This window comes from Urocitellus parryii, chromosome 1 (genome assembly GCF_045843805.1).
Source record: "Urocitellus parryii isolate mUroPar1 chromosome 1, mUroPar1.hap1, whole genome shotgun sequence".
Taxonomy (NCBI): domain Eukaryota; kingdom Metazoa; phylum Chordata; class Mammalia; order Rodentia; family Sciuridae; genus Urocitellus; species Urocitellus parryii.
Genome location: NC_135531.1, coordinates 262,903,083 through 262,916,681, shown reverse-complemented (window position 1 = coordinate 262,916,681; position 13,599 = coordinate 262,903,083). Strand labels below are relative to the sequence as shown.

The 13,599-nt window shown below is 38.1% G+C and overlaps 1 protein-coding gene across 10 annotated transcripts in view; it reads left to right on the top strand.

The window, feature by feature from the left end:
* The window catches only part of Fn1 (fibronectin 1), a 64,884-nt gene that overhangs the window by 36,774 nt on the left and 14,511 nt on the right, over positions 1-13,599 (top strand). For 5 of the 10 annotated variants that reach the window (XM_077803499.1, XM_077803510.1, XM_026402352.2 and 2 more), the window contains exons 24-32: positions 343-534; positions 3,245-3,427; positions 5,445-5,534; positions 6,713-6,982; positions 7,757-7,873; positions 8,539-8,703; positions 9,355-9,510; positions 10,185-10,298; positions 12,561-12,751. In XM_077803499.1, coding sequence (XP_077659625.1) covers positions 343-534; positions 3,245-3,427; positions 5,445-5,534; positions 6,713-6,982; positions 7,757-7,873; positions 8,539-8,703; positions 9,355-9,510; positions 10,185-10,298; positions 12,561-12,751 — 1,478 coding nt within the window. Of the gene's footprint in view, positions 1-342; positions 535-1,856; positions 2,130-3,244; positions 3,428-5,444; positions 5,535-6,712; positions 6,983-7,756; positions 7,874-8,538; positions 8,704-9,354; positions 9,511-10,184; positions 10,299-11,120; positions 11,391-12,560; positions 12,752-13,599 lie in introns of all 10 variants that reach the window. The other 5 variants (XM_026402350.2, XM_026402347.2, XM_026402349.2 and 2 more) reach the window with 3 other exon arrangements.

The following is a 13,599-nucleotide window of genomic DNA, read 5'->3' as shown; positions in this document are numbered from 1 at the left end:
CACTGTGCCCGACCCATTATCTAACCTTTCTGCATCTCCCTTCCTTGCTACTCTTCCTAGTCTCTAGTGATCTCCATTCTACTCTCTTCTTCTATAAGATCATCATTATAATTTCCACAAATGAATGAGAATACACAGTTTTGTCTTTCTGTCCTGAGCCTATTTTATTTAACACAAGATTTTCTTGACCGAACTCAGACTCCTGGTCAACCTCAAAGGGTTGAATAATAGTAGACTCCTTAATAAACACTCGATGTCCTTCGTCAGTCCACCATGGAGTCTTGTTTACTCCTCTGTGGGTCATCAATGCTCTGTGGTAACTTCCTCCTTTCTGTTCTGCAGGTATCACTGGCTATAGAATCACTACCACCCCTACAAGCGGACAGCAGGGTAATGCTTTGGAAGAAATGGTTCGTGCGGATCAGAGTTCTTGCACTTTTGAAAATCTGAGTCCCGGCCTGGAATACAATGTCAGTGTTTACACTGTCAAAGATGACAAGGAAAGTGTCCCTATCTCTGATACCATCATCCCAGGTAATAGAAAAATAAGCTGTTATCCTCAGAGTGGCAGTTTCAATAAGAAGGGATTAGCATCTTAATCCCCAGATGGCTGAGTGTGTCAAGTGTGTTTGGGATTTAATGCCAACCTCCCAACCGCACTTTCCAAAACTACGCAGTCAAAATGACTGTTTGGACAAAGGCTTGCTGATAACACTGCTTCACTGTCTGTGCTTCACTGGGATGCTCTTTGTTGCGATGGGTATGTAATGGAGTGGCAACCGTGGCATGAACTCTCTACTGTTTGCTCACGTGGAAATTACTAAAACGTCATGTGTCTATACTCAGTGCTGACGGCCTAAAAGTAATATGGTAAATGCATCCCATCGGGACATCTGTGCCTGATTTTACAGTCAGTTTCTGCTTTTAGCAGCTATCTATAAAATATTTTTTTGTCTCCATGTGTGAGCACTGATATAGTGTATGGTTGACAATATCCAATTCCTTATCTTGCAACTTCAAAGTCTTTTTTAAAATTGGAGGAGGGAAAAGAGAATGAAGAAGGCAATAAAGGCCACGCCCACAGGGCATTCCTTCTTATGAATTGAAAGCCGACATCGCAAAGACCTGTCTAGGGATACATTCATTGTTTGTCCCAAATTGGATGATGACAGAATGAAATTACTGCACAGATTGTGTCCCCTTTGGCACTGTTTGGTATGTGTTTACTAATGCTAATTAAATAACTTTGATTATGAATTAAAAGATTGGCAGTGGCCTTGGACGCAAGCCTGTCTGTCCTTGGCCTGAATGTGCTTTTTTGGAAAGGCACATTTCATACCGTACATCCATAGTGCATTAGTATTATCACCATGATGTTGACATGAGTTTTGTATGGGGCAAAAACCAATTCATCAGCCAGTTTTTTTAAAACCTTCATGCAAGCTTTGATTTTCCTACTGAAACAGTTTGAGATTTTTTTTTTTTTTTAAATCATTGCTGATACTTAATGTGGATATTGTGTCTGGGTTCATGGTTTTGACATCCTAAACTGGCCTATGATTTTTAGGAATCTGAGAAGTCAAACTGTACTGTTTAGGGACATTTTCAAAATGCAAGAAAATCCCTAAAAGAATATTGTAACCTGTTTTATTTTCCCAGGAAAGCAAACTATTCATGATACTTAGGACATCTTTTCAGATCATTTGAAATTGATTGCATATTACCATCATTGCTTTACCATTCTATCAATTTGACTACGGATAACCTGATATACACTGCTTTATTTTTTCCTCTTTTTTTTTTTTTTTTTTGCTTCTATTTTCCTGTTGCCCCCTCTTCGCTTTGTAACTAAATAGAGGTGCCCCAACTCACTGACCTAAGCTTTGTTGATATAACCGATTCAAGCATCGGCCTGAGGTGGACCCCGCTAAACTCTTCCACCATTATTGGGTACCGCATCACAGTAGTTGCAGCAGGAGAAGGGATCCCTATTTTTGAAGATTTTGTGGACTCCTCAGTAGGATACTACACAGTTACAGGGCTGGAACCCGGCATTGACTATGACATCAGCGTTATCACTCTCATTAATGGCGGAGAGAGTGCCCCTACTACACTGACACAGCAAACGGGTGAATTTTACAAACTTCTGTGTTTGACACATGGATGGTGTTGCATGCTGCCAACAGCCACTCTGGTTAAATATGGATGTTTCAAGGGAGAAGCCAGCAATTGGCCACATAGATGAAGATGGGAGGGATTGAGCCTAAGGAATCTAAAGCATATGCCTGACTAATTGAAGTCATATGCAAAGAGTCTTACGTGCACTTTCCTTTAAACTGCAAGTATGCATAAAACTAGAGGAATCTAGATGTCAGATCTAGTAAATACAAAGCAGCAGAGGTGAGTACCAGAGGTGAATACCAAATTTTAGGATGAACACCAGTTCATGCTGAAAGGTACTTCCAGAATATGCCATTACACTCTTCCTTCTACCCCTGGATAAACTCCACCATGTTTCTTCTTTGTAGCTGACTGAAAAGCCATCAAAATTTACAGTAGAACAGAAAGGGTTGTTTTGATGTACAAGAAAAATAAACTTCAGCATATGCTAGATTTTGTTGCTATCATAAGGTAAAGGAACTCCTCTTTAACCACAGTCTGGGGACCAGCATGCAACATCTTAAAGGTTCTCTGCCCTGCATGGGAAGAAACATGCTGAGAACCAATTTGCATGAACCCTTCTCACTTGTAAGTAGAATTCACTGAATGGAATTGTGGCTATGCCATTAGATCATAGATATTTCATGTCGGGGGGACATTTAGGACCTTCTTGTCTTTTGTCTGTGTGCATGTATGTTTGGTTTTTTTTGGAACGTACCCGCTATGTTTCTTTTTGCTGTGTGGCAACTTAAGCCTCTTTGGCCTGGGATAAAAGAATCTTAAGTGGTATTCATCATGTATGTAAAAATCAACCTATTTAAAAGTAGATTAAAATAATTCTTTAGAACACATCGATGATGGCAGAAAGGTTAAAGGGGCCTAACAGTACTGAATGTAGTGTTTGATTTTTTAACAGTAGTCTACCATGACTTAGTTTAGATTTAGATTAAACTATTTGCATGATTATGACTCTGTTTCCTTTATGCATGAAACATTGATTTTTTTTTTTACCTTTTCAGTGGATTTGTGAGCTTTGACTTTAAAAAATCATATTAATATAATCTTCCTTTTTATTTGAAACCAGCTGTCCCTCCTCCCACGGACCTGAGATTCACCAATGTTGGTCCAGACACTATGCGTGTCACCTGGGCGCCCCCTTCATCTATTGAGCTGAGCAACCTGTTGGTGCGCTACTCACCTGTGAAAAACGAGGACGATGTTGCAGAGTTGTCGATTTCTCCATCAGACAACGCAGTGGTCTTAACAAGTAAGCAGTCGGGTACATCTGTTGAATAAACACTAGCCTGGAGCAGATGTATTAATTCTCAAAGAGAAATAACGCAGAAGAGCTGCAGACGAGCTCCAAACTAAAGTCCCAAGTCCACTTCTGTAAATTCTGAAAGATGCAATGCTTATTGCTGTCTCCATATACTGTTGATATCTACAACTTTAGTGGAAAACCCTAAAAGTAATGTTCCAAGACTTCAAACACATTCTGCTTTCAACTAAACACATAAAATAAGTGAATTTCAAGAGAAATTATTTGACTAAATATAAGTGTTTAGAAGAGGAAAAAAATGAGGATTGAAAATAGTGTCCCCATATATGTTGTGTTGTCATTTTTTCTTGTTAAAGTATCAGCAGATGATCTGTTTAACATTTGAAAATTTAAAAACAGTGACTGATTGCTTGGGATAGATCAGGATATTGTGAAGACAGAAGTTTAATTTGTACTTCAAAAAGCATCTGTTAGCAGGATTTCTCAGAAGGCTGAGGTCTTAGAAAACAACTGACATTAAACAAGTTATGGAAATTGTCTCTTTCTAGTCCCTGCCATTTTGAAACAGAATATTTTTTAAAGAAAATAAGAGTAGGCTGCAATGTGGTGCTGTGTTTCACATAAACATTTCTTATTATATTTCACTATTGTGGTACAATGTGTGAGAACATCAAAGATTCCACATAAGCAGAAATGGCTTACATTTAGGGACATTCCTAAATGATGGTCTGAAAACATCCTCTTCCTTTCCAACATGTTCTAGAAAGCAAAACACAAAGAAAGGCAGCTATGTGTGACCATGATCTTGATTTCTTACTTGCTGGCCGGTGACAGAGAACATCCTTATATTTGCATGATAGCGTCCACAGCACTATTTTTGTTGTAGAGCATTCTGGAATCAGTGGTGACTGCATGACCTGATATACACTAAACCCTGCATTGCATGTTGGTTCCTGCTCAACCAATACCTGTTACATGTTCATGTGTTAAGACCTTCTGGTCCTAATGCTGTGACCTCAAGGTAGCCATTTCCCCCTTAGAGAATTATTATTATCCTGTTTTAAAGATGAAACAACTGAGATCCCAGTTGTTAAGTTACATTGCCTCTGGCCAACTAGGAAGGAAGATGTGAAGTTCCGGCATCCAGCCCTCCCCTCTGGTTCTTTTCCAAACCTTGCAGGACCCTCTGCAGAAAGACTGAAGAGCCAACAGTATATAGAGGAATGAGGGTCTAGTGAGCAGAAGTTCAAAGGTTGGAAAGCTTCCTCTGTACCCTTTGGCTATATCAAAATGGGAGAAAGGGTCACTCATGGATGTAGGCTAAACTTTTAAAATATATTAATATGGCTCAATTGATTGCTATCCCTTTATCACATGACCCTTTTCCAATAAAGCTTCATTGTTAAGACCATTGGTCCCGACCTGGGTCAACCACTGAATCATCCTGGGCAAGTCATTTAAAAATGATCATTTCTGTTTGCCTCAGCTTTCTTCTTTGTAAAATGGGGGCGGTTGTCACCAACCAAACGTCCAGAGGTACTGGTTATGTTTTTTTTATGTTGAATGTAGTAAAGGGTCCGTAAGTTAAATACATGTCAAAACTTGTCAAACTGCACATATTAATATTTGCAGTATATTGTATCATTATAAAACTGCTTTAGAAAATAGTGAACCACCCTGTAGAGTCTTGGGGAGGGATTAGTGATCACCCACAGTGCCATAGCAGTTGTCTCCTGTGCTCCCAGTGGTCACACTGTCAGGTACAGATAGAACTAAGTCATAAACAGGAAGAACTTAGGACAGGGCTTAGAGAGGACTCAGGGCAAGGTGACCCTTCATCATCACCTGCTTACAGACCATCTCCAGGTATCCATGTTCACGTAGGTGTAAGTAGGCTGCAGGACTGAATGCTAATATATGGTATCAGTTGAAATAGTCTCAGGAGTACTCTGGTTTTTCCTACCTTCAAGCACAAGTGTAAAATGAGTCTCACTTGCCTCCCCAGACCTCCTGCCTGGGACCGAATATTTAGTCAGTGTTTCCAGTGTCTACGAACACCACGAGAGCATACCTCTTAAAGGAAGACAGAAAACACGTGAGTCTTGGAGCAACATGCTTATCAAGTAGCTCTTGCCTACCAATTTTAAAAAACAAAATGAAACACTACTTCTAAATATACACCTCATCTTTTGTGGTGATGGTGGTGTGGGCAGCCTTGTCATTACTTTTTCTTCACTGGTCTTGAAAATTAAAAGACATCTCACTCAACAATTAGTAATTTATAATTAGCAGTTCAGTCAGTAACATTCTACTTCTGCTTCCACAGTAGACTGAAATTAGTTCAGAAACTTTGCTGTCTATGCTTTAAAACACAGAAAAACAAAAACGAAACAACAAAATGAAACTCCCAAGAAGAATATCTCATAATCTCTATTATTTTAGAGTTGCTGGACATTTCTTTTCATTAGATAGTATATTTTTTCTTAAATATGAATGCTTTTAATTGTTTTCCCTTAAAAAGCCTATTTTAGTGTGTTTATTACTTCATAGTCCAAAAAGGACTTCCCAAAAGGAAGTTGATATATCACAATTTTGTTTGAGTATATTATTAAATAAGATTAGTGAATATTTCAACTCAAACAAAAATTTGCTGGAAGTCCCAGAAGGGTTAAATAATTTGAACCTGAGATGAACACTGAATTCTTATTAATTTTCAAAAGTTCTCAATTCATAAAGGATTACCTGCATTGGATCTGTCCAGGATAATGTCTTCAGTTTTAGAAAGTTTTATGTCCAGCATCATCACCACTAACTCGGTTGACATATTAGTCTCTTCTTGGGCACAGAAAGCTTCTTTGGTAGCTTCTTTAACTTGACAGTGGGCAGACCTTGTCTTACTTTGAGAGATACAGGATGGAACTGGACTATTTGAACACTGAAACACTTGAAAATATTACTTCCCACAGTATCTTAAACACTGGTCTTCAAATGTGATACAGAGACCACTGTGATGATATGTATACATCACAGGGATTGCTTAGAGAAAGAAAAAAATGCATGAATTGGCAATTTTGAACTGCGAATATATGATTTTGAAATTCATCTGTGGCTTTGAATCAGTGCCTCATAACCTGAGGTTCAGGGCACTTCACTACATGGATGAGAAATGATAGAAAGTTGGATGGATGTAACTCCCCCCCACCTTCCTCACATGTTAAGCTCATGGTATTGTCTTTTTTCTTCCCCTCTTATTCTCATGGGTGGAAAATATAGGTCTTGATTCCCCATCTGGCATTGACTTTTCTGACATCACTCCCAACTCTTTCACCGTCCACTGGATTGCTCCTCGAGCTGCCATCACCGGCTACTGGATTCGCCATCATCCTGAGCATAGTGCCGGGAGACCCCGAGAAGATAGAGTGCCCCCCTCTCGGAATTCCATCACCCTCACCAACCTCAATCCAGGCACAGAATATGTGGTCAGCATTGTTGCTCTTTATGGCAGAGAGGAGAGTTCCCCCTTGATTGGCCAACAGTCAACAGGTAACTTGTCGTCTGTTCTTCAGAGAAACCCAGACTTTCCTATACAGTCGGTACAGTCTATGAAATAGCTTAGCTTTATGTCAGCAGAGTCATCCTCTCCCCCCAAAATAGATCATGGTTAGAGACACAGAGAGGCCAGTGAGAGAATGTGTGGAGGAAAATCTCCCTCTTAGAATATAGTGAAGAAAATAATTTCTTTATCCCAAGAAATTTCTCACCTGATTTAGATATTTATATGTTTATAATTACTAAAGTTTTATTTAAAATCCAGAAAACCATTTCAAAGTTCTCTTAAAAATATAATTTTAGTATAATAGTGCCATTAATCTTGGAAGATAGATGCTGAAGCACTTAGGGGAGAAGTGTCATCTTGATGTCTCTATCTTAGTCTGAAATGATGTGAATCATTTTAGGTTATTAATGTTAAGCGAGAAGCAAATGGTGCAAATGTTTCCAAACAGTACACACTTAAGAGGAGGATAGGTGGCTATTCATTGTTATTATTTTTGTGACTTTTCTATGGTCTTACCAAAATAAAAAGTGGAGGGAACAAAATCCTTCAATAAATTTGAAACAATCATTTTATCACAAATTGAATAGTCTCTTAACCGCTTTCCTTGAATTGTTCAGAACTTTTAGTTCTACTAATTTCATACGGTATTTACATTTTTGTATGAAAGAAACCTAAAAACGATGACCTGGAAAATGAGCAAAGAGAATCCAATTATCATTTGAAAGTTACGGATGTGAAGATTTGTCCCTCGTATTTTCTAGTTTCTGATGTCCCAAGGGACCTGGAAGTCATTGCCTCCACCCCCACCAGTGTACTGATCAGCTGGGAAGCCCCTGCTGTCACAGTGAGATATTATAGGATCACCTATGGAGAAACAGGTATGTTGGCTACTTGGTGCTTCACATTCTTAAGCAGACCAAAATCTGCTGTGAAGAACCCAAAAGCTCAAAATGGACATAAAATTAATTTTGGCAGTGCGCTTGCAGACACTTGTCTATTCCAAGAATACCTGGACTCTGCATATGATATAGTTGGTTATAAAATCAAGAGAAAAAGTTGTTTATACAATACAACTAGAGGAAAAATAGCAGAATTGAGGAAAAAATGATTGTCAGTTTACAAATATATTATCACTGGTAAAATATGATTTTTAACTTTTTCTTCATTTTACTTTTCTATATTCTCTAATTTTTAGCATAAAAACATTCCATGAGAAAATTTTAAAAGGATGAAGGACATGCAATCCTAGTTTGAGTGAGGGCTTACCTCTCCTCCCTTTTAATATTAATCTACAGCTTAGTAACATTTCAAAGTTAGAATGTTAAAATAACGTTAATTGCAATTTTCTCCCTATTTTATATACTTATCAAGGTTTAGTATGTGTATAAATACACCTTCCTGTCCAGGATTTATTAATAACACTCTTTAAAGGGGAATAAGTAATAAAATGTGATTTACATACTGCTTTTAATATGTTAATTAATCAGTAATGCCCAAGTAACTCCAAGCCCCTCACATTATGGACTAACCCCTTTTCACGCAGGAGGAACAAGCCCTGTTCAGGAGTTCACTGTCCCTGGGAGCAAGTCCACAGCTACCATCAGCGACCTGAAACCTGGAGTAGATTACACCATCACAGTGTATGCTGTCACTGGCCGTGGGGACAGCCCAGCCAGCAGCAAGCCAATTTCCATTGACTATCGAACAGGTACAAAGTTCTTTTCTGGAACAACACAGGATTATATATTCAGATAACTTTTACAATGTTCTCCCAATATATTTTCCTCACTGTGAACTTGATTTCCTTTCTTTCTTCTTCTTTTTTTTTTCTATTTTTTTTTTTTTTTTTTTGCTGGGGATCAAAGTCAGTACCTTCTACATGCTAAAAAAGCGCCCTACTACTGAGCTATAACCCCCAACCCTGGTCTTTCTTTTTAATAAGACAAAATCGTTAGTTAACATTATAAGGCAAATATACAAGGAACGACTTCAAGAGCACAGATTTTTTAAAATGTGTTGTTAATTGAAATATATCATGTGCCTCCTGCAAGAAATAGGCAGAAAGAGAATATTCAATAAATATTTGTTGAGAAAGAAATGAATGTATTGATAAGATAGGAAGACAAACACCTACCTGGGGTGTAGCTTCTTTGTGAATGAAGCCATCATCTTGAAAACATTTGTAATGCACACCCCACCCCTCAAAGCTATCTCTTTATTCTTGCAAAAGAAACACCTGGGAAAGGTTAATAGGAATAAGAGATCTTTGAATATGTACCAGAACCAAAGATAAGGATTTTTCTAGTCTTGTCCCCCAGGACTGGGCCTGAACGGGTTTCTTTTTTACTTTTATTTGTAGAAATTGACAAGCCATCCCAGATGCAAGTGACTGATGTTAAGGATAACAGCATTAGTGTCAGGTGGCTGCCTTCAAGTTCTCCAATTACTGGTTACAGAGTGACCACCATTCCCAAAACGGGCAAAGGACCATCACAAACTAGAACTGCAGGTCCAGGTAAGAACAACCCTCTTGTCACATACAGCAGGATCAACAGAGTAGGACAACATGATTTTCCTTCTTTACTAGATGGCCACCTTGTCACGGGGACCATACATTTCATGCCATATGTCATGGTTTCCCATTCATGAGCTCAGGACTCAAGATCATTTCCAACTCACTTCACAGTAGCAGTTTTAGGATACACACATTTCTGGTTTTACATGCATGGTTCTGTTTAGTGACATGGGCCTCTTAAATTACCAGATCCATCTTTGTGGTTTTGTTGGTATGCACACCAAGAAGAATAACTGACTTTTTCAGATTTCTTGTAGATCTGTTGTTTTTATTTTTATATGAAATATTTGTGAAAATAGGATCTCAAAGCAACCTCAAAATCAAGTTAATTTTCTTTCTTCCTTTCTCCAAGAGCACCATCATCATTCATTGTTGAGGGCATCTTATTAAGTTTTTGACTTCTCCTTGAATGTGATTTTATTCAAACATGGGAAATTGTATTAGCAATAAACAGGTGTGTCCAAGAGGAAATTGATATCTAACTCCTCGATATTTTCATGACAATTCTGCAACTAAAAATTCAAGACCGCACATGCTTATTATCAAACTCCAGAAGTCTCTTGGATGGCTTTATAGTGCATAGATGCTACATTTGCTTTTCACTCCCCTTGCAGATCAAACAGAAATGACCATTGAAGGCTTGCAGCCCACAGTGGAGTATGTGGTTAGTGTTTATGCTCAGAATGGAAAAGGAGAAAGCCAGCCCCTGGTTCAAACTGCAGTAACCAGTACGTAACAAATGTGTGGTTTCCTTTTCTAAAGTCAAATTTTATTCTTGGGTCTGAATGCCCTCTGCATGTCTTTTGCATTTTATACAGAGGTAGAACCAGCTTATTGTTTAGTTTGTATCTTGAGCTGAGTCCTTGACAAACATTTTTCTTTCTTCCTGCCAAGTAGTGAACTTACAGGAAAGAAGTTGCGGAACTACCATAGTGAATTGCTGTGCTTTGAATTCCTTTTGCTCCAGTGGCCTCAGCAAAATCTTATTTGCCTATAGCAAATCTACAAAATATTTTGCTAGGACCTTCTTTTCTATGACTGGATGGTAAAGTTGAATAAAGTATACATCATGAAGTTACCATTTTTGGAGGACTGTGGCTGGAAAAACATTTCATATGAATACTTAATAAGAAAAAAAGAAAGAGTTTAAGAAAGCTTATAGCGATCTGATCTGAATGTAACATTGAAAATCAACATTACCACTTCCAAGGCATAGAAAATCCAGGTCTATGAGACTAACATCACATTGCAAAACAAATCTTAGTGGAACATCTATAAATCAATGCAAGTATATCCCCAACGTGGGGACATTTGCAGGGTGCCTACGCATCTCATGTACACCTTATTTTGATAAGTTATGCAACATCAGATATTTTCTAAACCAAAACAATTTTAGGCAAGTGTCAAGTAATTTTCCATTGACTAGTGGGTTAATTGCAGTGTAATTCATCAAAGAAAATGGTATCTGCAAAACTGCTTTGCATGTTATAAAAATGCTTATTTCACAACTTGCTTTTCACATGACCTCTTACCATTAATTTGCCTAACAGACATTGATCGCCCTAAAGGACTGGCATTCACTGATGTGGATGTCGATTCCATCAAAATTGCTTGGGAAAGCCCACAGGGGCAAGTTTCCAGGTACAGGGTGACCTACTCAAGCCCTGAGGATGGAATCCATGAGCTATTCCCTGCACCTGATGGTGAAGAAGACACTGCAGAGCTGCAAGGCCTCAGGCCGGGTTCTGAGTACACAGTCAGTGTGGTTGCCTTGCACGATGATATGGAGAGCCAGCCCCTGATTGGAACCCAGTCCACAGGTATCTTGGTAATCGCACCACCAGGGTGCTCATGGGAGCAGTGGCTTTAAGCCTTGCTGAAAGTCTACTTTATCGGGCTATTCATTCCCATGTAAGGGGTAAATAATAAATAAATAAAATAAACAACCCTCTTTAGAAAAGACCCTCTTTAAAGAGGAAAGAGGAAAATCAATTTTAGTGGTATTAGGTAAATAAATCTGATGTAAAGAAATATTGGAGTAGCTTGGCTTATACATAAGGCCATGAAACCAGACATCTAAAGATGATACTAAAATTGTGGATATTTCCTAAGCTATGACTCCCTGTGGTTACTCTCACACTATGTACAAAGGAAAGCAGTTTGGCATCCTAGAGTTTCCTCTAAGAAAAGATCCCAACTAGGACGTTTTATAGCAGCATGATTCTGAGAGCACATGGGTAAGACCTTTCTCCCCTGGCAAGATGGCTTATGCTTGTGTATAATTTGCTTAAAGGATTCTGATTCAGACACACAGGAAACAGTCATTAAGGCAAATTCTTTCCACAATTCTTTATCCTCTTGTGCTTTATTGCTGAATCAGAGTGGAATGCTAAAAATTTGTCCTGGTGATGGTATAAACCTTAGCAGTGACAATCTGATTACTGCTCTTTGCTTCTCTTTTCTGCTTCTATTATGATCTAATTTTCTTCTTATGTCGCACCACAGAAATACTTTAAATTTAGCAGTTACATCTGCCTTGGGGTCCAAATAAAAAGAGACAATAGAAACATAATTCTATCTTTTTTTGGATGGAATACTGTGAATGGTTTTCCATATGAACATAATTTATATAGAAAAAGGGCCATTGTTCTTTTCATACAAATGGAAAATCAATTGTAATGACCAATAAGCCAATTTGACTCTTTTGTTTTTTATGGAAAAACAAATAACTTTGGAAAACCAAAGTTTCCTAGAGCTCAAGTATTTAAAGTGTTTTCAGGATTTGAGAATTGGCAGATAGAGAACACACATTTCAGTAAACTTTTTTCCTTTTGTATCCCTTCTTGTTACGCTCTCCTACTGAATCTTTTCTGGACCAGGGAATCCTCTAATCCCACAAGAGCTATCCCTTCTACCTCCTGGAATTCACTCTATGTTCCCTTCTCCCCACTTCCTGTAAGATAACCTTTGACCAATGACCATCCCAACAGCCATCCCTGCTCCAACCAACCTGAGGTTCACTCAGATTACACCAACAAGCTTTAGTGCCCAGTGGACACCACCCAATGTCCAGCTCACTGGATATCGGATACGAGTGACCCCCAAAGACAAGAAGACCGGACCAATGAAGGAAATCAACCTCGCTCCTGACAGCACCTCTGTGGTTGTATCAGGACTCATGGTAAGAAATGACTTCTGTCATTGGAATAAAGTAGAGCCTCTCTTACATATTTTATTAGATGGTAGAAACATAATCTCATGCTCGATCCAACTGATATTTTCCTCTCCTATCAAATAATTTCATTGTGATTTTTGTATCAAGAGAATTGCTTTTTGTTGACCTAAGCTTTTCCAGATGACTATTGGAACAGAATTTTGTAAATAGCTTTGGATTTTGTGCAGCTCTTTTGGAAGTATTCTATATATGTGGGGGGCAATTTGCGTATCGATAGGCTAAGTACATAAATTCATTTAGTTATATATATTTTTGAGCAATGTCATCTTGGCAAGAAATGTTCTCAAGATTATACCAATCAATTTGACCATACCCTCATTAAAAATTTTTAAATCCTTCTAGACATGTATATGGAAAACTAGCTAGAATACCAGAGAATTAATGTATATCTTAAGACCAGTTACAGGGAAACTACAGAAAGAAGTTTCAGAGACAGAAAAGAAAATTATCTTTGTCTATGACCATAAAAATTCATGATTTACACCTGTCATATCATAAAAGAAAAAAAAAACAGGCTCTTACCCATTTTCTTATTTTTTCATCACCAGTTTTACATGAAAATGTGAGTTATAGCTTACTTGGGCATAAGCCCATAAAAGCATTTTAAAATTCATTTAATTTCAGTCTTTTGCTGGTCATCTGTAGTATAGAGATGAAATTAATCTAAGAATTGACAGTGTTGTGGGATTTGTTAGTCTATTTCTTTTTTACTAATAACCACTGAATTATCTAAGCCATCGTGAAACTCCCGGGGCTTCTTGCAATGACACTGCTAAGGCGCACCATGCCCTTAT